General features: G+C 37.5%; 2 protein-coding genes across 3 annotated transcripts in view; both read right to left on the reverse strand.

Moving 5' to 3' along the window:
* Positions 1-379: 379 nt before the first annotated feature.
* Positions 380-4888, reverse strand: LOC121634851 (G-protein coupled receptor 183-like). The gene is made up of 5 exons (XM_041977800.1): positions 4877-4888; positions 2847-3078; positions 1977-2088; positions 1090-1308; positions 380-913 (listed from the first exon to the last, which is right to left on the reverse strand). Exons 2-5 carry the CDS (start codon positions 3042-3044, stop codon positions 504-506), a joined length of 939 nt encoding a protein of 312 aa, XP_041833734.1. The 5' UTR covers positions 3045-3078; positions 4877-4888; the 3' UTR covers positions 380-503.
* Positions 4889-6156: 1268 nt separating this feature from the next.
* The window catches only part of zgc:162331 (uncharacterized protein LOC793007 homolog), a 30902-nt gene continuing 9166 nt past the window's right edge, over positions 6157-27892 (reverse strand). Inside the window, exons 2-6 of one of the 2 annotated variants that reach the window (XM_041976970.1) lie at positions 23872-24450; positions 9957-10148; positions 9554-9707; positions 9292-9477; positions 6157-7855 (exon numbers count right to left, since the gene is read on the reverse strand). In XM_041976970.1, coding sequence (XP_041832904.1) covers positions 7519-7855; positions 9292-9477; positions 9554-9707; positions 9957-10148; positions 23872-24205 — 1203 coding nt within the window. In that variant the 5' untranslated portion in view covers positions 24206-24450 and the 3' untranslated portion in view covers positions 6157-7518. Of the gene's footprint in view, positions 7856-9291; positions 9478-9553; positions 9708-9956; positions 10149-23871; positions 24571-27892 lie in introns of those variants that run through there. The other variant, XM_041976969.1, reaches the window with a different exon arrangement.

Genomic DNA, 27892 nt, shown 5'->3' on the forward strand with positions numbered 1-27892 from the left:
GATATCTTTCTGTTTGCTTCAAACTTAAAAACCTAATATGTAAAAACTAGAGGCAAAAATGTTAACTAAATACCCCCCAAACTTACCCCCCAAATCCAAGGCTGTGAAAAATGTGAAAAACTTGCTATAGCTCAGGAGGAAGAGCAGTCGTCTTTCGACCGGAAGGTAGGCGGATCGATTCCAGGCTTCCACTGACTACGTGCTGAAGTGTCCTTGGGCAAGACACTTAACCCCACGTTGCCTCCCGATGTGCCTATTGGGGTGTGAATGTGTGTGTGAATGTGATAAGTAGTGTAAAGCTCTTTAAGTGGTCAAACTGACTGGAAAAGCACTATATAAGTACAAGTCCATTTACCATATATAACGATTTACATAATGAAAACACAACTGTTCTTATTCTCATTGCATTCTTTGCTAATTAAAACATAGTTATCAACATTATATTCCATTTTTGCTACAAGCAATATATTTACATTAACTTATTTCAGATAGATAGTTTTGTTTCATTTCTTGTCTTTCACACCTGGACAGCATATTTGTCTTGCTTTGGAGAAATAGAACATAGGACCTATGAGGACACCAAACTTTGGGAAAAGGTTAGATAATTCAAAGACAGTACACATTACACTATCCAAGGATTTGTTCACGAGGAACTTATATAAGACCAAGGGAAACATCACCAGGACTGGGAGGTAAACCATCACTGCAGGCCCCACCACAGCCAACACATTTCCCACTGCCCGTCTCTTTAAGGGTGACACGCTCGGGGCATGGTTTCCAGTTGTGATGAGGGCAGGACTTTGCTGCCATAATGACCACACCACACCCCTGAGGCAGGCGAGCATTAGGATGAAGAGGCAGGAGATGGTGATAGAAACAGGCACCATCATTAAAACCATATCTTTCAACAAACCTGTAAAGTACAAGAATATGATCATTGTAATTTAAATAAAAGCTACTTCCATCATTAACTTTGTTCAAAACAAAGACCAAAGACCAAAGTTGCTATGGAACTTTTTTAAAATGACTATTATTATTATTATTAGATCAGAGTTGAATTTCTTTTCTGAACTGACATCCAGCACTTACCTGTAGCTAGACAGAAGGACAAGCTGATCATCCACACTGCAGCAGAAACAGCCGTTGGGTACTCCCACCTCCTTATTCTAAGGTACAGTATGGGTCTAACCACTGCCAGGTAGCGCTCAATACACATACAAGCTAGCAGCAGGGGGCAGCCAGTCAAATTGAGCATACTGAAGACGTCTTTTGCCTCCGTTATGGGAGCTTTAGGCGTTGGGGAAGTTTCTGAAATGGTGGGTGAATACAGTTAGAACTTTAGCACATAGCATACCAGATACTTTCCAATTGTAACATGATTCTCTCTCTAAAATATTGGTAAATCAGCTCTTACCATGTCCTAACATTATTTTCCATTGTAAAAAAAAAAAAAAAAAGCCTTATTCTATAAATATAGCTTTATCTTCAAATTGACATAGCCTATTTAATAAACAAAAGGATTAACAAATATTCTTTTCTTTTTTTTGCCACAGGAAAAACTGGATTTAACCATTTTTGTTTGAATTCTTGTCTATTTTAACATCAAAGTCTGCCAAATGATTATAAGTGAGGTAATGGCAAGCTTGTATCTTCTACCATAGCGCCAAAGTAAATTTAACACGAAAAATAAGTAAATCTTTAGTTCCATTGATTATTTCTTCCTTTAATAATACTAATTTGTATTTTGTTATACATCACTGGAAGAACTGAATGACCTTTAAAATGAAGAATAACTTGTGAAGATCATCTGCAGAATGACCAACATGGTTAAATATGTTGTAATGTGCTAAAATGCCCTACAATATTTTTTTTGGGTATTCGCCCTTGTTTTGGGACTCAATTGCTGCAAGCATTTGTCAGTTGCAGATGCATGACTGACACCTGACTGGCATGTGGTCTGTGACTGATATCCTCACCTGATTCAGTTGTGTTGATATTTTGGTTAATCTGTTGTGCATCAGAAGTCAAGCTGAACGGCATTAGTGACAGAAAGACAAGATCCATCACAGCAAGATTAACACCTAAAATCTGGGAGACAAAATTTTGTTAATGTGTTTTTAATATTTAGTATTATTTTCATTATTACCAATCAGTTTGAAAAAAAAATGCACATGTATTTATATACACCACAGTCTTTATTGCACATTAGGTATTGGACAGCCTGCTGCTGATCAACTACAAATACTGTATTCACCCATTCTTTTTTCATCTATTTTTTATCTAATTAAATTTTTTTGGTGTGTATTTAAATTTAAGATGAGAGTTACCAAAATAAATTTTGTTATGTGAATGCATAATGACAATAAAGACTTCTTGAATTTTGAATCTTGAATCTTGAATCTTGAAACTCAGGCATGATTTCTTTGCTACCTTGTTCAAATAGGTCTGTTAAACCAGTTATCTCCAACCCTGGTCCTCAAGGCCCATTGTCTTGGACAGATTAGATGTTTCCTTGCTGCAACAAGGAAACATCTAATTAAATGGATCTTTGACCAGCTCTGCACAAGTCTGATATTGAGCCATTATTTTGAGTCAGGTGTGTTGAAGCAGGGAAACATCAAAAGTCTGCAGCACAGATGGCCTTGAGGACCAGAGTTGGTGCTGCTTTTATGTTTTTCTTTTTGTATAAGAAAAACTCTTCCAATAAACCTCACTCAGGATGGCTTGTCAAACCCAAACGTATTAAGTAACAAAGTCCAATAATAGGATGTTATGTACATATATTTGTAAATGATAAGCCTGCAGAAATGCACTGACACTACAGATACTATGTGTGCTAAACCTACCTGAGAGGCAGATAATTTTCTTCTTTCTCTAAAAAGCAACCAAAGCAGGGCAGCATTAGCCATCAACCCTGTGATTAGGATGAAAATGTCAGCGGTATACCAGATTTGTTTCCAGCTTTGGTTAAGGCAGGCTATCGCTATAACTTGAAAATAGTCGGTCTTTGGCTTATCATGGCTGCCAGGGAAAAGGAAATCCATGCTTGGCAGATACAGAGTCACTCCTGACAGAATCCTGTCAAATCAAACAAAACAAACAATCATTTGATTTCAATTTGGGTCCTTGTTGGTGATATACTGTACACTGCCTGACCAAAAAAAAGGTCACCACCAAGAAAAGGAGGTCACACACTAATATTTCGTCGGATCGCTTTTAGCTTTGATTATGGCACACCCAATGAATCCTGGCATTGCCATCTTGGAATATACCCATGTCATCAGTGAAGAAAAAAATCATTGATGAAATAACTTGGTCATTTAGTGTATTCAGGTATCAGCTGACCTCATTCTTTGGACACATGATGTTGCTGAACCTAGACCTGACCGACTGCAACAACCCCAGATCATAACACTGCCCCCACAGGCTTGTACAGTAGGAACTAGACATGATGGCTGCATCACTTCATCTGCCTCTCTTCTTACCCTGATGCTCCCATCACTCTGGAACAGGGTAAATCTGCACTCATCAGACCACATGACCTTATTCCATTGCTCCAGAGTCTATTCTGTATGCTCCCTAGCAAACTGAAGTCTTTTTCTATTATTAGTTTCACTGATTAGTGGTTTTCTTATGACTACACAGCTGCTGAATCCCAATTGCTTGACTTCCTGTCGCATTGTGTATGTAGAAATGTTTTTATTTTCACGGTTAAACACATCCCTGAGTTTTCTTTGATTTCTCCCAACATTTAAGTGATGGCTGATCATCATCATTCAGGATTTTTTTTCCAACCACATCTCTTCCTGGAAGACAAAACATCTCTTCCTGGAAGACAAAACATCTCTTCCTGGAAGACGATGGTTCCCCACTATCCTTTCCAGTTTTTAATAATGCGTTGGACAGGTCTTAACTTGATTCAAGTAAATTCTGCATCTCCTTAGATGTTTTCTCTGATTGACGCATGCTATTGGCTTGACACTTCTTAAACAGACTAACATCTTTTCCACTATCGCAGGATGTGTCTTTCCACATGGTTTTTTAAGAAATAAGAAGCTACTCATTGCATCAGTTAGGGTTAAATGACTTGTCAACCTGAAAAATAATCGCCCATGCAGTAATTATCCAATAGGAGGCTCATATGTATTTGCTTTGATAAATCCAGGTGGCAACTTTTCTTTTAGCCTGGCAGTGTATATAAGTTATTTTTCATGCATTACTTAGTGGAAGTGAAGTGAAAAATGTGCAGTGGAATAACCACATGAATTTCCCTTAGTGGGATAATAAAGTTTGCCTTACCTTACCTTTAGCAGTGTTAGATATTTAGGTTACAGAGGACTTAGAAAATAATTACTTTTACGAATTGAAATGGCTTTGGTGACACTGAAGCATCACTATGCAGAGTATCCTGCCTGAGTTTTGAGGGCATTTTAGCCTTTACCAGATGTTTGATGTGCATTAATGTTTGTGCCTCATTTGCAATACCAAGGTAAAGTAAGAACATCGATTCAAAATAACAGGATAAGAGAGTATTTAAAAAGATGCAGCTGTGCAACTCTGGAGATATTTTAATGTCTCAACTTTAACAGGATAACCAAACCTACTGTATATGCTACAGCCTACAGCCTTTTTTATTTTATTTTATTTAGTTTATTTATGTGAATTCTCTCTTTTGAGATAGGTTTTAAGCATATGTATATTAAACCTATTAAACAACTTAAGGCAGTACATTAAAAAGAAAAATGTCCTCTTACAGTTATTAATTAAAAAAAAATCTTAGCACTTCTTAATTTTGGTGTTTCCTCACAGTAATTATCTTTTATTCTACTTTCAGATAAAATAAAAAGCTAAAACAAAATGTAAAACTCCGTCCTACCTCTTTGCAAGAAATCTTTCTCCTATACTCTCACAGTCTTTTCATCAATTCCCACTCATCCTCTGTTTCCTGTAACTGAGACTCTCTCCAGCCTAAATAAGATGCAAACACACGCACACCCAAATGAGGAGGCGTTTAGTGTTGATTTTTCTCCCTTAAATGCAAAGAAGCTTTTTCTATGTATGAATATCTTTGCAGAACAGGTGTTTTTCTTTGTATGCAGTGTGTTGACTGCCTGATTTTACTAACCCCCCTCCCGTTTTTTCGATCCACTGACTTCCCGGTTGGCAGGAACTGCTCTTCAGCAAACATAACCCTTTGAGATGTTTCAGCCCACTTCCTTGCAGCATGTTTTGACTATCAGGGAGAAATCTTGATTTCAGTTGATTATTCTTGCTAAAAAATTCTTCTGATTTTCAAATAGACCATGCTAATACTCCCTAGGATAGGACTTGGCAGTTTATACTTACAACAAGCAGTTGCAGAGGTGGTTTCAAAAAGTTAAGAGGCAGTTTATGAGAAAAAATTTGCTTCCCTCATCAGTTAGAGGATTATTAGTCTATGGTGTATTAAAAGTAATAATGTGCATTTGATAGAAAACCAGCTTGTGGTTTACTCCCTGACTGCTGCAACAAATGTTGTTTTAATGAACTTCAAAACAATTTTCTGTATTGCTCTTTGTTTTTTTTTAGAAAATGAAGCTCCAAATATATTTTGACTAATGTGCTTTACATTGAGCCTTCTTTTAAATTGTTTTAAGCCATTCAAAATCCACACAATGTTCCAAGATTTTTTATTTCTAAATTTATTTTCCATTCTACTATCTCTGAGGGCCAGTCCCAAGCCCGGATAAATCCAGAAGGTTGTGTCAGAAAGGGCATCCGGTGTAAAACATGTGGATGATTTGCTGTAGCGACTCCTGAATGGAAAGCCGAAAGGAAAGAAAGAAAGATTTTCCATTCTACAAGATTCATTGTTATTAATTTATCTAACATGTACTGCTGTAAAGGATCAATCCACCTACTAACCTGCTCTGTCACAGGTGTCCTGTGCAGTCACATAAACCACTTCATTTTCCTCAAGTGTCAATGTCACTCTGCCTACAAATGAGGACATCATCTCTTTTTCATCTGTCATGATACAGTGATGATAAGGTCCACCGCAGTTTTAAAATCCCACCCCTCGTTTCTTCTTCTTCTTTTTCTTGTCTTAGTCATAATCAACTATAGTTTTCTCACAACTAGTATGCTCTGAAAATAAAAGCTTAACCTGGACAACTGTTGAGCTAAAGAAAATCTCTTTATTTAATTTTAATGGCAGTCTTATTGTTACACAGTAAACAGTTCACAATAAAAGAAGTAAAACCGTCCAGCCCAAGCTATCTAAAAAAAAAGAAGAAAAAAGGTAAAGTGCAAATTCATTAGTGCTTCTATTCAAGTTACTCTATTAAAATAAAACTCTTGGCAGTAAAGGGGCCTTAAACAGATGATTTAAATGCATGTACATAGTTGAAAAAGTTTAAAAAAAGGTTAAAATTGATTAAGTTTTACCACCTTCCTACATAAATTTGATCACATCAGTACATCAAGAGTGAAGCGGTAAGTCTCAGTGTCTGACCTTCCTATTTTCTTTTAAATTTAAAATCTTTTTTCTTTGACTAGCAACTTATTTTTTAAACCTCTCTATGGCTCAAAGAGCTCAGCATGATTCAATATCAATAGATTATTTGGAATGATCATTTTAGCATACAGGAGGTGCATAAGGTACAGATGATCCTAAACAAATCAGCAGCTCTGGATGACTGTACCAAAATATCTCACTAGTCAAAATGCTGACCACAAAAGAGGGTTTTGGTAGGTTTTGGTGTGACATAAAGAGGTGCAGCATAAAAAATAAACAGATACAAAACTGCTTCAGTGTGAAACAAAAGTATAGCTGAGAAGGATTACTACATTATTACATTGTTACAAACAAAACTGGTTGCTTTCAGTAGTTGCAAAAGTAGTGGTATTTTAATCAAAGTGTACTGCTCATAAATCCATATACTCAGTCCATTTCCTCAACTTGTGAAATCCCACATAATTCTGGTCAAAAATTCCAGGGGTCAAAATATATGCACCTTTCAGTCCAGAAGCTAGTTTAGATCAACTGATCCCCAGAAAGAAGGATCTTTTTTCAAGCAATATATAAAAAATTTACATTGCAGAGAGCTGCCTAAACACGCCTGGTTTTCTTTCATTAAACTGCACTCCAAATCACCACCGCCCGTTGTGTCCTTTTGCTGACTAAACCCATGAATCTTGTAAGATATGGGGTTTAAAAGAAAGAATTTTATCTGAAGACCTCCTCTTGAAGTGAATGCAGCTGTAGTTTAGAAAAGAAATCCTTCTTTTTCTATAGATTTCAACTTGGAGAAAAAGTTCATCGAGCATGCAGTAAAAGGGAGTGCTTCCATACTGGCTGCATGTCCTTTATGTCTGCTTTGGAACATGGTATTTGCAGACCTCTGTGGGAGAAAACAGGAATAAAAGGACTATTATGTCTGTAAAACGTGCCAGTAACGTTTTCTCTGCGTGCGTTCTTTTAGCATCTTCAGTGAGAACAGCAGCGCCCTTAGAAATGAGGAAACTTGAAGATAAAAGCTACTGCCACGGCCTCTGTGGTGGTGGGTTCGGGTTGGGATAAATAGGTGCTGGTGTTGGGTGAGGATAGGCAGACACAGTTGTGTTAGGGTGGGGTGGATACGTTGGAGTGGGGTACTGCGTCATGATCCGTGGCTGACTTTGAGTTATGGTGTGGGCTGGAGATGACGCTGAAGAAGAGGAGGAGGGAAGATGAAGATAGACTGGGGCAGATGGAGCGGTTGGGGCAGAGGGCGCAGTCGGGGTCGGGACCCTCTGAAGGACGACATGTGGATATAGCTGAGACTCAGAGCGGTAGAGTCCAGGCACAGAGGCCTTCAGCAAACTCTCCTGACTCCTGAAACACAAAGAGCAAATGATATGAAGTGTTACTGTGATGAGTGTTGAACAATATACTTCAGTACAATACTAAATGATACCACTCTTGGCAACTACAAGCCTGAGATGACAAACATGAAAGTATATAAAAGTATTGTTATGTTAAACTTTTAATACATACTTTTATAGCTTGCTATAGTTTTGCAATAGCTAATATTGCTAACATACGTAGCTATAGCCATAGCTATAGCTAGCTAGCAGTATGAAAAGCTGTTCACTATAATTAGAGCTATAGTTGCTAGTTAGTATTAGTTAAGCTAATAGTGATAGCTGCTAGGCAATTAGTCAATGCTTACGGTGGTGGCGTCAATATAAAATCATAAATTCCCAAATATTACCATTTAACATTTTTTATTTAGTTTCACTAACCCTAACACTTGTTTACCATCTTTTGTTCCAGGTTTTATTTGATGTTTTACATTTATGTCAATAAAATGCGTTGTGTTTGACTTTCACAGCTGTCCCACCGAAACTGAGTGTATAACAAAAGGTGAGTCCAAACTAAACAGACCATAACTAAGTTCCCTAATGGAATCCGAACAGCCAGGAGTAACCCTGCTGTAGACACAAAATGGTCTAGCACCAAAAGGACCACCATGTAGCACAGCGAACACCCAGTAAAGCAATGCCACCATACATCTGCCAACCAAGAGAAAAGGCTACCCATGCTAAACAGCCTCTCTCATCTAAAGTGGGGGGGAAGCAGCCCGTGCAGCCCGCTTCAAAGTATTTTCATAAACTCAACCAAAACATTGGTTAATACTTTATTTTATGTAACTCTAACCAAAAGCTTTTTGAAGAATTACCATGAAAATTATGCTGAACAATGAACTAGAAAATGTGTTTCAGGTTGACAAGATGAGCAATATATGGCACTGGGATCCCAAGATCAACCAATCTCACAATTACCTAAATATGAACATAGATTACAAATGGGGTAAATGTGTACAATTTTGCTGGAGAGAAAGAAAAAAAACTTTTTGGTTTTTTGAAGGTAATATTTAATAAACCAGTTAAATCAACTGTTAATAAATATTGGCATTAATTTAACAGTACATTACAGTAAGGGTAAGATAATATTTTGTGTGGATATCCTTTTAGATTTGATTGTTGGTTCAGTGTGTTCTGACTCTTTATTTTAGACTAGTTTTGCAAGTTAATGTTGGCTCTGCTCAGGGGGCATAAATCTGCTCTTTAAACTCATTGTCCTATTATGCTTTGTATTTGCAGGAGAACTTCAAATATTTTTGCTCTGTTTTTCTTTGCTCACAGCTCTGGGATATTTGTGTCTTTTTTTATGAGCTAAATTTTCTTTGAGCTTTGTTAGACTAAGCTTCCTCCCTCCTGTGCTCTTATGGATTGGGTTCACTAAAGATTTGAGAGCTGCAGTTTTACCTTTGGTATCCTCTGTTCTCATATCCACTGAGGCCTGCTGTCAGATAAAGAGGGCTGTCAGGAGCCAGACGAGGGTTCATCCTTTGGGACAGGTGGAAGATTTTGGGTGGAGGAAAAGCTTCCCACTCTCCTTCTTCCCTCTCCAGCCAGCACTCGCTTCGACGAGCTGATCGTTTTTCTCTTCGTCTGATTAAGGAGTAAACCTTTGTTAGCTTACTAGAGTTTGAGAAAATCCTAAATTTATTATGCTTTTGTTTCCTACCTGCTCTGTCCATCTTTCTTAGCACGGTACCGACTGGATCGTTCCTGGAGGCAGCAGATGAGGAAGGCCAGGGACATGGCAAAAATGACTATGCCACTCACCACTGATGCCAGTACAGCCACTCTCAGTCCACGGTCTTCTGGTCTGGGGATTGCTGTCATTTGGAAAAAAATAAATAAATAGAAAAAATACACAGAAAGAAATTACAGGTGTCAGGTTTTTTTTTCCTCTAAACCATCATGTTTGTATTGTTTTATTTGAAATATTTTTCCTAAAATGCTAAAATTCTGTTTGAGAGACATGCTTCCCAAGCAAGAAATGTACTGTAAATTCTGTAAATTCTGCATGTATACCCCTAAATTAGAGTCCATCTTGCTTTTTACTCTTGCGTAGTCCCACTCACCTTCACAGACAGGCAGGTAGTTGCTCCATTTTGCTTTCCCACTTCTGACATCGCAGTAGATTTTGTCACTGCCGACCAGCTGGTATCCTTCTCTGCACCAGAAGGCCAGCACACTGCCGACTGATACACCTGTGCCACTCTCCACATAGAAGGAACCTCGGCGAGGTGGAAGGACAGGTACACAGGACAAACCTGATAAGAATGGACAAAATTGCTAAGATCAAGCATAAACCTGCAGGACGACTGAATTGCAACACAATAAAGAAACATGTTCGGTGTTAACTTTATTGACCAGTTATTTAAGAATGACTTAATGAATTAATTGACTGCATTAGTTGACTAAATGTCATAGGCAGACTTGCTTTTTTGAGTCGGTCCTTTGTGGAAAACCTAAGTCTCTCAAACTCTTGATTGACAGGTAGCTTTATGACAAAGGTCTGGGGACTGAATATACCCTTATCTTCAACATGCACACACATATACATGCATATGGTCCTGTTTGGTTCATTTTGTGCAGTCAGGTATGTAATCAGGTTTTTTAGCTTTTTGATTTTCTCCCTTCCCCAACCTTGTCTCCTTTTCTTCTCTCTTACATGTCAAACGCACAGTAGAAAGTTTGAGCCAGAATGTCTGTTACTCATTCTGGGAGACTGAGATTAGTGTTTACACTGGTAAATTGGAAGAGCTGGAGAGGCAGAGCATACTATTTTTATCTTCCTTATGCTAGAATACACAAATACCTCAGAGATCTCGTGATGCTGCAGCTATTGTTAGATTGTGCTGCTGGGATTTAAACACACGGAAACACTGATTGCAAAAATGTCCCACATGCTTTTTTCTTCATAGTTGGACAAAATGATCATATGATATCTGCAGGTTTGACCGGGTTGTTTAAAAGTGCTGATAATTGAGGAAACTCTGGGTATTCAAATTTTACTGTTCCACTCTTAACCAAGACTACTGAACTTGTGTTTACTTTAAAATACTTCCAATAAAAATGGGTGATGAACCAGAAAAGACCTGCAGTTTGCCTGGTATTGTTTGCGAAATTATAGATAATAAAATACAATACACTCTATCAATGGAAGCGTTTTGTTTGCTGTTTGCTGATGTTGTTATAATGAGTATTGGCCAGAGGGGTGTGTGGTGCTGCACTGTGCTTTTTCTGTGTCAGCAGCAGTGTAATCTGTGTGTGTGGGAGGGGTAGAGTAGAGGGGGGATGTCATCCCAGCATAAGACCCTGTGAACATGCAAGCTGCTCTCTGCTGATTAGGAGCGACAGATGGGAGGATTTCTGCAGCAGTAGAAACAGTGAGGGAGAGGATCCCGTGATCCTGTGGAAAGATGATGGCCTCTCCTCCCTCATACACATAAACGTCAAGGCACACACACCAGACACGTGCAAAGTTCAGCGCAGGGAAAGAAATACAAGCTGACTCTGTTTTGAAGACATAAAACTGAAGCTATTCTGTTTTTCCCTTCCAGATCTTTTACTCATGTGATCACTTGGAACACTTATATCTGGCGGTTAAAGTTTTGTCCAAAATCTCAAACAATTCGGATGCATCTTAATGTTATTATTTAATATTCTTTACAGATTACAATCTTAACTTCTGTGCAAGTCATTTGCTATCATAATTATGCCAAATACAACTGTACATTTGTTCCTCTTTTTAAACCAAGTTTGGATATCTAACAATATCTACCATATAACTATAACTATACCTACCAACAAAAAACAAAAGATTGTTTTTACATTTTCTACATTAAAGTCTTAATAACAGGTTTATAAATTAAAAGTAAAAACACTTATTTTCCTGATATGAGCATGACTTTTAAAGGTTAAAAGGAGCAAAAGTAGCTGCTTAGATACATACTGAGGTAGAAATTTGCATATGAATGAAAACAAAATGATACTCAATAAAAACAAGGGTAATGTAATTACTATGAGACATTAATCTAAGAAGCTAGTCAGTCCTTTGTTTCAAAGCTGGGAGCATTCATGTAAAGATCTTTCAGAAACATACAGTTCAGAACAACAACTGATTATAAGATGACGCAGTAAATGAACTTTCATTGTTATTTTCATTGGGACTTTATTTGGATCTATATTAAGCTATTTATATCTGCCATAGAACAAGCCCAGTACAGTTTCTAGATTTAATTAGCGAGCCACTGGCTACAGGCTATAATTTGATGAACGTGCACCACAGTTTGCTTGAGTTGTCTTGTGCACATCTGCAACTACACAACTGTCCTGGCTCCCACACACACTAATTATGTTTTTATGTTTTTAATTACAAGGCCACGAGTCTGTTTAAATTAAACATGTGCTAGTGAAAATCTTTGAAATTCTTTTGTGTACTTAGGCAGGCTGGGATCATTTCTGTATCTAAAATTGATGTGACTGACTCCAACCATTATAATTGTATAGTTGTTATACCTAACTTAAACCATATATTATTAGAATACAACCCTAGCATGTATTTTTTAGTATCTTAGTCTAAGAAACTGAGAGTGGCAATGAAGTAAAAAAGTTAAACATCTTCATAAAATGTTTGAAATTGGCTGTACTGTGTGATACTATGAATATCACTGGCCATTAAAGACTAATCCTACTGTTTTAATTCCTGTTTGTCACATGAAATTAAATTTGATGCTCAAGTGTTTTTATGTAATGTATATAATGTACATCATCTATACCTACCTGAATAATGGCACTTACAATCAGAGCAGACTAAGTTTGCCTGGAGGGGCAGCCTCCCTATCCTAGCCTGTTTGTTGTTAAAAAAAAATGAAAGGAAATGATAAATTTCACGGTTTTACAATAAAGTATCACATTATAATGTGATAATGTCCCATTTTTTTTAATTTGGGTGACAGCTCCTCGCTTCCGTAGAATATGATTTTATTTATTTATTTATTTATCTTTTTATTATTGAAATCTACCTTGTAGTGGCTAACTTTCTTTCACTGTTTGGACTGCCTGTAGGAAGCGAGACAGAGACAGTCAACAACCTGACAGTAAATCTAAATTATTATGCTGGTCCAAAATGTCCAAAAACATCTGCATGCATATTTCAGAATGCATGCAGATGTTTGATTTGATAAGATCTTACCAAACTGAATTTCTCATAGTCAAACTAACCCAGCTGGATAATGAAAGTAGGAGCAGAATTACTCTTAAGTGCATAAGTCAGGCTGAAGTAACAGAAGAAGGTGGGGTCATCATCCTATGTAAAAAAAAAAAAAAAAAAAAGAAAGAAAATATGAAATATAGAGAGCTGTCCAGTTAAATGTTAAATGTTCAACAACTGAAGGCCAGCTGAATTAGTCTGTTGTTCTGGTCCTAAAGTAATAACAGGTAAACTAAAAACTTATAAACATTTCATAATTTCCTTCTTTACCTTGCACAATTCAACATACTTCAATTATTAAATCAATTCTCCATTTGTGCTCGTAGTCAGACATAAGGACTGTAATCTGATGAAATATCCTAGCTTGACTTTTAACATCTTTGGATCTTTAAGTTTTGCACCTCTAAGACTGAACATATTTATTTCAAAACTTTTGGTCCTTTCTAGGCACTTGACTCAAGGTCTGATTATAAATAATATAATCCTTTCTGCTGGCTTACATTTCTTAACATTTTAAAAAGTAAATTTACAAGAAGAAAAAAAAATAGTATATCAGAAAGTACAATAAATGCTTGTGTAGTTAATCTACACAATCATGTGATCAGATAAAGAATTTTAATCACTTTCCAGCATTTACAGTATGCAAACTTACAAAAAGTCATAAGACTTAAAAATAAATTCCTCACATCCACACTTACATACATTTCTGCCATAGAAAGATTGCTGTACTTCTATAAATGAAGTTTTTAACATATTAGGATAGTGTGAGAAAACTCTGAGCTGAGGACTTTTTTCTTTTAACGCTTCGCTCCCTGGGGTTTGAATTGCTGTAGTAAACAGAGAAAAGGAACAATGACGCCAGTATAAACTGAACAAACAGAGCACCCCCAGAGGAGCCCAGCAACATTAAAGATCACACTTAATGCCAGAACAATTAAAATAGTTTTCCTGTACTTTTGTTTATGTGAATGTGCATGACAGAAGCAATTCTGAAGCATAGATGGTATGTGTTGGTGTAGACGCTTGCATGTGTTGAACCAGCTAGATTTGCTTAGACTATTTACAAGAAGAAAAAGAAATAAAAAAAGATTCTGTCACTGGGAAAATGTGAGTTGCCTGTTAGAGATTTTGGCTGCCAACAGGGTACTAATACAACTCTGGCCCTGCAAACCTGGCAACCCAGCACTGGCAACCAAACATTCACTTTACTGCATTCCTGTTTCTCATCACGCCCACTTGTCTGTGACAGGGAATCACTTTGAGTAGTTTGCGATTAAATAAAGATTAGTCTATTTGCATGAAAGATTCAGACATGAAGCTGTAAACAAGGTATTTCAGGCAGTTCTGGATCAATGTCTCATGTGGGAGAGAATAAAACTTTGAAAGAGAAAATAACATTTCCTTGAACTTGATCATTATAGCGTTAGGGTGACAGTTCGGACAAAGATCTCAAACTTGGACATCAGAGTGCTGGAAAGAATCTCCCTCTTCTATGTTTGGCCTGTTTGTCCCTGGATAAACTAAGCTTAGAAATACACTTCATCTGAGTCAGACTACCAGATGCTAAAAGTCTGAGCTAAAACTAATGAAAGACGGCACTCTAGGCTGATGGCTGACTTGCTTCAGCTTGCTCATCCATGTGTTTCTGTCTTCTTCTTTTTGAACTTTGTTTTCTCTTTTTGCTCCAGCTGCTCTCTTGTGTGATCTGACCTTAAACATCATTCTGCTGTGTCCTCTCCATCAGTGTATCTATTCCTGTTGCACTTCACTGATGCACTGTACCACAACTGATTACCTAATCCTCACAGCTCTTCCTCTGCTTACGTAGTATATGTTTCCAAGCAAGCACATAAAGGCATGTGTATTCTCCCCAGTCATGCATTCGTATTTGTAGTATGATGCATGCAAAACATTAACTGTGTTATGACTTTCACACATTAGATCAAATACATTAAGAATAATTTTAATGTTTTTTTTCCCCCTTTTGGAGTTTCCTTCCTTTTATATATGTATAAAGTAGCATATGATTATTTTAAATGTATAAGCAGTTTAATGATAATTATACTAAACTCTAAACAGAAGCTAAAATGCACCACCTCTCTTTACTGATCAGCTTTTGTTGGCTCTGACAGAGGATAATCTCTCTGGTTAAATAGAGCAGAAACAATGAGTCTGAGATCATAGAATGAACATCACTAACACAGCAGAAGGAAAAAAAGGCTTGTGACTTTCAATTAAGTTTGAATAACTCTTGGAGTTGCAACAAAAGCGACTACAAAATGATAAATACAGAATAACTAGCTAGCACAAAGTTGCACATTTAAGGTGAAGACCTTTATTAAATTTACATGACAAAGATGCAAGACATCCTGATCCATCTTTCTCTGCTCCATGTTTCACTGTCGCTTCGATTTAGGAGGAATAAGTCAACAAAAGCTTACATCCTGAAAATGCAGGAAACCAATGTACTTAAAGGGATAAATTACAATGCTTTGAAAATAAGAGACAAAAGAGTGTTAAACTGGGTTTAACCTTTAAAAAATTCCTAAATTGATAAGACTACAGTCAATAGTGACTTTTCACAGTGAACAAGGAGTCATATGAGTTGTTAATCGGTTCAAAGTTGACTGTGGATTCTGTTTTGGTTCCCCCTGCGTTGGTATGATGCTAACTTTCTATTACAACACAACTGATACAGATGAAATAGATATGCATACTTCATCCATTAATTTCAGTCAGGTGTGTTGGAGCAGGGAAATCATGAAAACCTGCGGGATGGCAGCACTCAAGGAGTTTGACACCTGTGGTCTGAAATTTACAATTCCCTCTACCACCTTCTGAAGGTGCTAGTTTTAAATATGAACTTATAGGGTAATGAACAAATGCTATATGGCTGCACTGATGTGAGAGCTTACAGAGAAGGCAAAGATAGGCCACTCTGTTTTGCATGCTAGGATGGGAGTGCCATCTTGTAAGTCATGGGTGCCCAAGTTGAGTCCTCGAGATCTACTGCAATCAAATGGCTCAATTCCCTCATCTACATGTCATTCAGCTCTGCAGATGCCTGGTAACGAGCCAATTATTTGATTCAGGTGTGTTGGGGAAGGGTTGCATCTAAAAGTTGCAGGATAGTACATCTTGAGGACTGGACTTGGGCACCCCTGTTGTATGTAATACCCCTCCTTGTTGCTTATAACAATTGTTACCAGGTTAGATTTAGTTTTGTTTGGCTAAGAAAAGATCAAAACTAATTGGAAAGGGAAGAGATGTGAGTATATGTAGGGTTTTTAGTAAATTGCTTGATAATAAATTTGAGTTTTAATCTCAAAACTCATTAGAATGTGTATTCTTTAACATGCAGGCATTTGCAGCACTTGTTTATAAGGGCTAAAAATAGAATTTATCCTACAATGTGAGCATTGAAACACTATCCTGAAGTTAAATTCAGCTTTTGTGCATACAACAAAACAGCCTTAATGCAAGTGACAATAGAATATAGCATTGAAATAAACAAATTTTTGCCATTTTCTAAGAGGCCAACATCATGGTGCCAGTTGCAACTTTGATTTATTATTTTGATCATTTGGTATTTCATCAGTCATTTTGCACTAGTAGGCAAAATTAGGCCAACCTGAGGATGTAAAAATATCATCACATTATTCTTTCATTTCACAGCTATAGGCTGTGTGCTTCTAACAGGAAGCTTCTAGGACATCATATAAATGAATGTATATTAAGAAACTGCACTTTGGCTTCTCTGATGGCAGCTTTTCTTGCTCCAGTATTAATAATTTACAGTAAGTCCGTAGTCTGTGCATATTCTATCAACTGGACAGTCAAATGATCTTATGGCAAACATGGGAAAAATATACATTTTTGGTAAATTCCTCAAACAGCAATAAAGCCTCTAACTATAGTGTAGTCACAACAGTGACTATGTTCAGTTTGAGTATGTTTTTTCCAAAGACAGAGGCTTCCTGGGGAATGTCTGTCAGATTCATCCTGTGCGTGTCACTCATGCCTCCTAAACCTCTACTATCGGCTTAATGGCAGTAAAAATGGTAGTCCACGGAATAATGGTCGATGTCAAGATGATGATGTGTTTTCATACTTTTGATGCAGACATTAGAGTCTCTATGTTAATTCTTTGTAAGACAGAGATAAGCCTAATGTTCCTGCCAAAAAGATAATGTCTGGCTTTTTGTTTTCTGTTGCAAAGCAAGCGTCTAGATTTGTGCTCATCTCTCAACTGCCATGCCCCCTGCTCTTCTGTTCTTTCGCTGCTTCACCCATCTGAGCAGGACGGTCAGAAAGCTCATTTCAGACTCTCACTTAGTGACTTTGCTCAGCCACTTTTAAGCTGTGGGAAGGTAATAATGAAGTTGAGTTAGTGCCAGCAGCCGTATTGGATTGACAGGCAGCAGACAGAGGAAGGTCTTTCTCTAAAACTTGCCAAGCCTGTTAGACTGTAGAATGACGTTAGTGTGTGTTGCTGACATAAATATCCAGGGCTCTACATGCAAGTGTATATTTGTCTCCAAGGACATTCTAACCATGAGTCATGCCTGCAGAAATCCTAAGACCAGCATCAAAGTTTTAGTATTTACTTTGAAACTACTATCTTTTACTCGTTCCATGGGATTAATTAAAATAACATGGAATAAAATAAAATAAACAAAACACAATTGGCATTTGTTACTTTTCTATACATACATGTAATAGGTGTTTTGAGAGAACTTTTTAGCATTACAGTACTGTTCACAAGTCTTGAGCTGCCCTTGAGTCAGATTTTACTGTAACCGTTGAAAGTGGCTGTGAGCAATTGTTCTTCAGCCTCTGAAGGTCTTTCAAAGTTTTTCTTTGGACATTGGCAGCTTTTTCATAAATGGTTTAGTCCAACCTTTGTACCCAACCTTTTTTCAGAGGGATGGGGTACATTGCATTAAGTCACTTAAGAGTAATTCTTTAAGTGTAAAAAATGCACCTGCCTCAAGGTAACTCAAGGCAGTGTTGTCTTTTCACATGACAGAAAAATTTTAGGTGCTATGACAGCATGTCTTGAGTTGCACAATTCCAAAGATAACATAGTTTGATGGGAATAACATGGTCATTCTTGCAAGAACAATGTGATTCCCATTGAGCTAATAGCTGAAAACTTGGTGTATCACTACACGATGTGCACTGAGTCCCTAAAAAATTAAAGAACGGGACACTATGCAATAGACAAGCAGGATCTAAATAGGATGAACTTATTAAAAAAAAGAAAGAAAAAATCCTGCAAAGACCTGAGAAATGCTACAGCTGATCCATCTACTGTTCAATGAAGCCTCATCAGAAAAGGCCTCTGTGGAAGGATGGCTGTTGATAAGTTATTCTTAAGGAAGGGAATGATGACATTCCCATTCCTGCCATAATGTTTGCAGTGTAATTATATCTACAGTTGCCACTCTTTATTAGGACACAAGTTGCACGTCAATGGGAAGGAAGCACTGGTGAGTGGTATTAACCCCTGCCCTTCCTTCAAGCAAGGGATTGCTGGTTTAAATCCACCAGCACAATCTTTTCCACCATATTTCATGTTTCTGTTTGATGGTCATGGTTAGAAAACTACACTGGAATGTGAAACCACTAAATAAGTAGATATACATTCATATCTGACAGTGGGTCTTGATTCGTTCCATTACACACTGTATTCACATTTATGTCTACACATTTCAATAACTTGATGTGCATAGTTTCCCTATTTTCCAGACAAAGGGTGGCTCAAGACTTTTGCACATACTGTATGTGAAGTGCACTAAAAATAGATAAAAAAAAAACCTTAAAGGTACAAAGGTAGTGAGAAAATCTGCTCTTCTGTGTCTTAGCATGTTAGCAGGATTTATTGTACCAGAAATAACCTGGAATAGACAAAGGTAATTGGCTTTTCTTCTAAGCTAATCGGACTGAGGGCATTGTTAGGGTTAAGGATTACATTTTGGACTTTTCGCTGACGATCATTTCTTATCAGACTCACGAGTGAGGAATAAGCAGCTTATGGTCATGGAGCTGTATCTAAATCTCACCTTTTAGTTTTTACTTTTGATCAAGGTGTTTGATTCTGTTTGAGTACATTGGCCTCAAGAATCTTTGAAGACGTATTTCCTTATGGTAGAGATAGAGCAGTGGAGGAGTAGAGGGCAGCTTTTTCCCTGAAACACTAAACATCTCAATTAAATTATATCCTTATACTGAAAAGATTTCATACAAAAAGAAAAAAAGAAAACACCACAACAGCAATCATTCTCTATAAACTCCTGCTCGGCCAGATTAAACTAATTTAAGTAACTGATATAGGCTTCATGGAGGGATTAACACTAACATCAACTCTTACCTTGTCTGTTTAGGTTAATAGGTTGTGTTACCGTGTTAATGTTGAGGCTTAGGGCATCTGTAAACCTGAAATAACTACTACTAATCAAGAGTCTAATCAGCAGAAAACTGCTGCAACTGTTTACTTCATCATCAGCAGCAATCATGTAATTGCTGTATAGTAATTCTTGCTTGTGTCATTGATCTTACTCATCGTCTTAGCTAAGCTAGCGGTGCAGTGGGCTTTTAGTTGGTTCACTTCTATAATCTCAGAAATCTCTACAAATATAGGATTCATTGCTTTGAAATGTTACCCAGAGAATGAACTTTTATTTATTTTTTCTCATGACCCTCTTTCCTTTTTTAATAGTGCCATAGGGTTCAAAAATTTATTTAGCTTAAAATCAACTATTAGTCTTCACTGCAGTGGACAATGAGGTCAGATTATATAGACTTCAGCTGCAATCAGAAATCAAGGGGTAATATTGTCCATTTAAAAGATGTCACTGACATAGGACTAAGGAAAGCAACCTAAAAAAATTATGCCTGACAGGTTACAAATGTGTGTTCTTGAAGTGTGAAAACAGAAGCATCTCAGGACAAGCTGATCAATATCAAAGCTTTGATCGATTTACTTCCAGCATGAGCCAGTAGAGAGGATTCCTGGACCAGCTGCATAATGAATCGCTGCTATTGACAGTCTGACAGCTTTTATTCAGTACTTCAAGAATCAGCTCAACCCTCTTCAACAGATTATGGATTTTTAACACAGAATTGATCTAAATGTGTCTGCAGACTCTGAGTCTACTCCAGCTTCTACAGACCTTTGACTCGGCTGAGGATCTTGTATTGAACAAGCTTTGTACAAGACTGTGATTAGCAGGTCAGTGTCAGAGGTCCTTGTAGTTCTGGGAACAGTTCTGCAGTTAGCTGTGGGGACACAGAAATGTTTAGAGAAGCACAGCTTACTGTATGAGAAAAACACCCATATTTATTTAAAATGAATGGCTGCTGGTCAAAATAAATACTTCTGTAGCAATAAACATTAAATTTTCCAGTTGAGAAAGGTCCGAGTCAATGTGTGGAAGTAATGGATCTATAGCAAAAATAGTTTCCTTAACCCCTTATGATGCAGACGTACAGGTCCCGGTACATGACTACTAATCAACAACATTGCAGCCATGTGTGCAAGCCCCTCTGTCATGAATGCCCACAATATACACATCAAATGAAAGCTCAAAGTCTTGTCGTTCTGATGATATAAACCATTTTGACACGCAACAACCACAGCGCTAACATTAAAGCCTTTTTTACAGACAAGCAGAAAGTTTAAATGTTGACTTTCCTTACCTTTGAGGGCTCTCTATAGGTCAAACATCAATATTTCCCATCAAGATTGGTCTAATTCTGTCCGTACAGGTTAGGCGAGGACAAAAAAATATTTTTTTCTGTGTGTTACAAAGTGTATAACTTTTTATCAGTAATACTTACAGTGATTCTGGTTGCTGTGGGTGAAACTACAGAGTGTTACCTTTACAAAGAGCCCAAGCCTGTACTTACAATCCAGAGGGTTCAATAGCAGCAGTAATTCTAATTTGGAGAGGTCATATTACAGGCATTTTTGCCAAAATGACCCCGCTTGATAAGGGGTTAAAGTGTTCCTTGTACATTTTAAATGAAAGTTAGAGTGACCCTATATAATTAGATATTTAAATAGTTAAAAAGGGTTACAACTATGTACCAGGGTCATCTTATTCCAGTTTTTCATCTCACTTGTTTAGTTTGGTTACAGTATGTTCAGCCACCGCAACTGGTTTTACTTAGGTAGCCAAAACTGGTCAGGTTTTGGCAACTTGAAGGAAAAAAGGTCATGGTTCATCCTAGAGTAAGCCCCTGTTTTTATATAACATTTACTCTGCATCTTGACAGAAAAGGCCTAAGGATATCTGGGCCTTTAAAGTCTGATGCCAAGAGGTTCTGACAGGGCAGTGTTATGGGTTGCTTGTGAGGCTGGCTGGAAATACCGTTTTGAAGCATTGGGTTATGCATCTTGGCATCTGTAGTCACGTTTGTTGGGGGAAATCTGATCCTGTACAGTGAGAATTGTTAGTTTTATTCTAAATGGGAACATAAGTTACCAAATTACAACCAAAATCATTAGATGAAAGTGTACTTAGCTAATCAAATTCATCAAAGATGAAGTGAGTTTTATTTTTCAATATTTCTATGTGATTGGATGTGTTTTGCCCTCAGAGAAGTTTCTCTATGTTGTCCATCAATGAGAATGCATTTCTACACTGACTTCACTTTCTAACTCTGCTTTTATATTGACTTTTTTGTTGCTCTTGAGTCAAATTCCTGAGGATAAAACAGGCAAGGTGGAGTTTTTTTCTGAGCTGACCTGCATATGAACACAAAAACTGCTATAAATGACCAGGTTGGGGGTTTAAATCACTGAAAGACCCTTCTCACTTTATTTTTTGTTCACTTCCTTTTGCTTGGCTGCAAAATGTTGGGTTAGGGGTTAAAAACAAAGTCTTCAAAAGACGTCAGCTGTCTACGAAATGATGACTGAGACAGATTTCCTACTTTAGGAAGCGGAAACAAAAAGAGCTAAAATGTTCAAACATGAACACAGTATTTTTGATGTAATCTGGTCCTAAAACAAGGAGTCAGCTGCGCTTGAATTATGCTGTATAGAAAGTAAACAAAACCTGGATCACTGTTTTTATCTATTAATGCAAGTGGACTAATGTCATGCACAAACATATCACACACATATTTTTTTTTTTTTTTTTTTTTGCTTCTGGGCAGCTTGATATTTATCACACCTCCAGGATTTTGCGTGTTTGGAAGCCCCCTTACAGAATAGCTCTGATCTGGCGTAATTCATGCATGTGGCGCAATGTTGCAAGCCAGCTGGTCAGCTGTGTGTGCTGTTAAAGTATAAAGTGCTTACTCCTGCTTGGTTGGACACAGAGCTGCAGTTATGAAATGAGCAACTGTGTTTATTCTCTAAACCTTTAAGAAGATTGATGCAGTTTAGGCCAAGTGCATTCATTTCTTATGTGTGTGTTAGGGAGTTGTGTGTGTGTATTGGGCACGTGAGGTTTGCATTTTTTTTTATCTGCTCTTGGCTGTTCATGCATACACGTGACAATGCAGGCACTGAGGGGGGGTGTGTAAGGGACAAGGCGGTAAATGGTGGAAATAAAGAAGAGAAAGTGTTTAAAATAAAAGAAAGAAACAAAAAATAAGGAGAAAATAGGAGTGTGAGGCTGATATATAGACAAAAAACAGAAAAAAAGGAGAAGGAAAGCTCATGCTCTAATGGACATGAAGTCATCCAAGTGATGCTGCAGCTTCTTCTTAAGGTTGAACAACTCCAAAAGGCACATAATGAACCATCTCTAGCTGCAACACCTGAAATCACACGCACAACCACTTTCACCAAACACATGCTATCCTTCACCTCAGGCTGAACCCCAATAATTTATTCTAACCTTAGCTGCGAGTCTAAAACCAATAAATAACTCCTTAAAAATCTTAAATAAAAAAAAAATACATTTTCATCACACAAATTAATGCTGACAAATATTTAAAAAATTTAGTCTTTCCCTGTACAAATACAAAGCTTTGTTCTCAATTAAAAGCCAAAGTGGTTAGTGCACAAGCAGATTTGCTTCCATACATGAAGACTTCAGAGCAAGATGTTTACTTGTGGAAATAAAACTCTCATTCCTGATGTGTTTCAGCTGGAAAGTCAACGTGACTCTTTTGATTTTGTAAATTCATCCTAATGGTGTGTAAATTACAAAACATAGTGGAGGTTTTTCAGATGACCAGTGGGTGCTCTGACTTTATAGAAGTCTGTAAAAACACTGAAAATTTATGTTGCTTTCATTTAAAAATTTTGATTTTGTTGAAATATTTATGCTTTTTGTGTAGTAATGGACAAATCCAAGAGTAGTCAGTTGGATTGTGGAACAAGGTCTTCTTTGAACTTCTTCATTCAAGGACTATGATCTTTCTCTTGTATTTAACTTGAAAAGTTTCTGTAAATCTCTTGTGTGTTATTTGACTTACTATGTAACTACATATATATATATGTCCAGGACAACAAAAACTTTTAAAGTAGCTGTTTTTTGGTTCCAATTTCTTTGGATAACCAGACAATTTAAAAGAGCTTCCGGGTTTATTTTTAAAACTGATTTTACTCATTTTTATAACTTAGTCTGACATTTTATTCCAGTTAAAATAAACGAAGTGAGAGTTAAAAAGTTTGATTCAAATTTTTGTTTAATGTGAGTCTCAAAGCAAATTTAACTCTGGTACCCAACAGTTTTAAGCCACCAGTAGAAATTATGCACACATGAAAAGTTTAGGCAAAGCTATACGACCAGTTGATGATTCTTAGATGGACCAACCTGTGTAATTGTTGGTGATGATCTGAGTCTGCATCTCAGTCAGAACCTCTGTTTTTGCTTCTGTTTGTGCAGCAGTCTGTGCTTCTGTTGGTGTCTCTGTCGATATCTCTGTTGGTGCCCGTGTTGGTGTTAGGGCTTCAGTCTCTAGATCTGGCTGCAGCTGGACTGTGGTGCTGAGCCATCCCTCTGGCAGCGATGTGGCACCTGTGCTCTGCAAGTCCTCTGGGTTTGGAGTGGAGCCCCTAGCCAGGACCAGAGAACATAGCAAGAAGCACAGCAACATCCAGAGGTGGGTGCCTCCACTTTCACCAGTTTGTCTGCCCTTCAGACGCATGATGTCAGCTACTGAAGAAGAGAGGAAAGTAATTCACAGCCTCATGGTAGAGCTCAAAACAAGAAAATATCCTTTAGTAGAAAGTTTCTTTCTTCTTCTCTTCCTTCCCCCTTTTCTGTTTTCCTCTTCAGTTCTTTCTCTTGTCCCTTGTTCCTCTCTTCTTGTCTTGTCTGAACTTCTCTCCTCACACCCTTGGTTAATAGATGAACAGTGTCCTCTGTGCTTCTACTCGTGACGCTGCTATGCTGCATGGAGGTATGACAGAGAGAAAAAGGGATGTGAGAGCGTGTGCATGTCTGTGTTCATGACTCTGTGTGCGTATGAGGTAGATCCAGCTGTAATCTGTCTGCTCTCTGCTCACTCGCTGTTATTTTCTGTCCAGCCTCCTCCTCTCCGTCCCTCAGCTCGCTCACTCACTCCGCTGCTTATTCTCTCTCCCTGATCTCCAGCTGGGCTGACTGAGCTCTTGCATAATAGTAACTCATTTGCTGAGCTGTAACTCATGCAGACTTAAGTCCTGATATTCCTGGTTGCTGCTCTTTCCCCTTCTACCCTCTCACCCTGTTCCTCGTGCAGATTGAGCATTGAAACCATTGCATTAGAAAATTGGTGACCAATATAATATTTGTTTCAGAATTACAGGCTGAAGGTTAAAACTCCACACCGCCTGGTCAGCAGAGGTTTTAAATCTTGTATTCAGCAAAGCATGACAACAACTGAACACAGAATGAAATTGTTATTTAAAGTGCAGCTGGAAATTATGCCTGGCATATGACTGGGGCTTTTGTCCCCAATTGTTTAATATATACAACAATTCAGACATTAATTACACTGGTAATAGGTTTCAAGCAGTAGTCCCATCAATATTGCTAACAATACTTTTTATTCTGGTAACATATTACCACTGCTGTTAATGCTGTAGCACTGTGCAATTGTCTTTATGCCCCTCATTTCTTTACACTTTGCTTCTAAGCAGCCAGACGTTCCTGTAAACTTTTAAAGTAGTCTTGAGTAATACACTGCAAAAAATGCCATTCAAACTACAGCAAAGCAGATTTTGATTAAACACATACAGGAAAAGCTTTCAGCCTAAAGCCTAAAATAAAACCTAGGGGGGAAAAAAATTCTGTTCAGGTGATATGAAGCATTGCTTATTCCTGGTAACAGTAACAGAAACAGTTTACAAAGAGTCAGAAATATTTTGAGTCTAGTGTAATTTAAAAAGTGAGCAGCAAGGCTAAATCTCACGTTGAGGACAGATATTTTTTACAGTGTAGTTATTCACGCTCTCTAAAATTCTTCAAAATATTTCTCTGGAAATTGGTTGTTTTTTTCAATAATTTTCAGTCCAGTCTTTGTACCTCACCATCACTAGAGGAGTTTGTTCCCATTTCTTTAGTTGCATGTGTAAAAGATGCCAAAGAAACAAAGTTTGACATACACAAAATACTATGTTTGCACCAATAAGGTGAATCCAGATGGGAAAACGAGGATGAAAGAGGCCATTCTTAAGTATGGGAAACATGCAGAAAAGGGTGGGGTGTGCCAAGTTATACAAGAACTCGACTGAAAAACCATGGCAACGGGTCTTATGGAGCGATGAGTTCTCTCAGAGCCCAAAGTTCAACATTATTGAAGCAGTGTGGGATCATCTTAACAGAGAACAGCACAAAAGGCAGCAACATCCAAGGAAGAGCTTCGGAAAGTCCTTCAAGAAGCCTGGAGAACTATTCCTGAAGACTAATAAGACTTATTTGCATTAAAATGGTACACATTCTGGATCTGTCTCATTTTCTGTCCAACCATTTATTCCTGTTTTCCAGGTAATTTTTTCTGTACAATGATTAATCAGTGATACGTAACATTTACTCTAGCAAGAGTTACAGTTCCAACTATTGCCAATGAGTACCAGCAAAACATTTCTGCATCTTACTACCATTACTGCATGATACAACCTCATGTAATACAGTACTACAAATATTAGGTAGTATGTTAATATTACGTAACTACTAGAACAATGTTTAACAAAAATACTACATCTGTCAAGGTTAGGGTCAAATTTTCACTTACAATTTTTGTGCATTTTTCTGGGTGGTGCCTCTTTCATGGACACTTACAGTGAATATGAAACAGTATTCAAAAACATTCAGGTCAAACTTAAGTATCTCTAGAATTACACAAGTTAAGTGTCTGTTTCTTGTTTCATTGTTTTTAATCTCCTTTCTTTTTAGCTGGATCTTTGTGATGAAAAGTGTGACATCAGCACCTGCCTACCTTCTTCTGCACCACTGAGTTTGCACACAACCTCAGTTCTGCATCTTAGCAGTATCTGTGCTTGCATGTGCATGTATCCCCATGTGGGACTGTGAGTGTCAGAGGTAGATGCTCAGGTGTAACATGATGACCCTGAAAGCTCTTGTTGATAGCTCTCTCGTCAGAAAGTCCATGCAAAAGATGTAAATAATTTATGCGGCTGGGACCAAAAATAGGATAGAGAGAGGAAAAGAGGTAGATTCAGAAAGTGGGAGACAGCAGACACATTGGGTAGTGACACAAAAGCAGGAGAAAAACAATCAGAGGGTGAAAAAAAGACAGCTGGAGATTGGAAAAGAAAGACAGATGAAGTGAGATCCTATGCTTTTAGCCGGAGAAAACAACAATCTATCAAAAGCTAGGCCTGTAAATGGGGACATGGTGGGCTCTGCTGCCACAAACTACATTATTTACAGCCACTGCTTTGCCAAAGTGGACACAAGAAAGGCTTTAAAGTAGTGATCTTAGATTTTATTATTTTATTTTTTAGCTCTTAAATTATAGCTGAACCAGGAAATGATTTTATAGTTAAAATACACTCATCCATCGGTGTAATTTAGAAAAAAAATGAAGCTGGAACACAGAAAGATGCTTTTAGATGTTAGAGTTTAACTAATGATGAATTGTAAGTTTAACTGCACAAAATCACAGTTCATAAAGTACATTTGTAGAAGTGTTTTAAAAAATGCATGGAAATAAAAGAGAAAATGACATGTCACACACAAATGATTCCTCTTAACAAGAAGAAGCAGCAGAGACAAAAGGTCCTTGTTGATGCCTGTTACCTTTTAGGCTCAACTTGGGAGTTAATTTCGGAAATTTAATATCTGCAGTCTCATTCTTTTTGTTACTTTCCATATCTTGAGACCATACATGAGGTTTGGACCCTTTATTTACTGGTAAATCAACCTAGAAGTGACAGGAAGTGTTTACATCCAACAGAATTAGGACTGATCTTTTGCATTTATTAAAAAAATGCAACCACAACTAAGTCATTTAAAAAAGTGCCCAGTTGTTAATTGGTAGATCTTCTCCACTTTAATAAAGTGCCAGTGATATTGATCAGCTTATTGATTTATGGATTCACACATTCACATTATTTTTCCTTGATTAGACTGTAGCATCTGTCTCACTTTCCAGACTGTTAGAAATATACAAGTGTAATTAGTCATGTACAGTCAACTCTATCTGAGACATAAAACCAGGGTCAGCTCATGAAAATGATAACTGCTGTTTTTTGTATGGCTTTGTAAGATCTGCATTGTTGGGGATAGTTCATCCAGATCACTTAAAGAGAGATGTTTAATGTTACTCTTATAACTCTGTGTAATCAATGAGATGTAGAAATGCTCATGAACAATATTTCCTCCCCTA

The sequence above is a fragment of the Melanotaenia boesemani genome, chromosome 23 (genome assembly GCF_017639745.1).
Source record: "Melanotaenia boesemani isolate fMelBoe1 chromosome 23, fMelBoe1.pri, whole genome shotgun sequence".
NCBI classification, from domain to species: Eukaryota; Metazoa; Chordata; class Actinopteri; order Atheriniformes; family Melanotaeniidae; genus Melanotaenia; species Melanotaenia boesemani.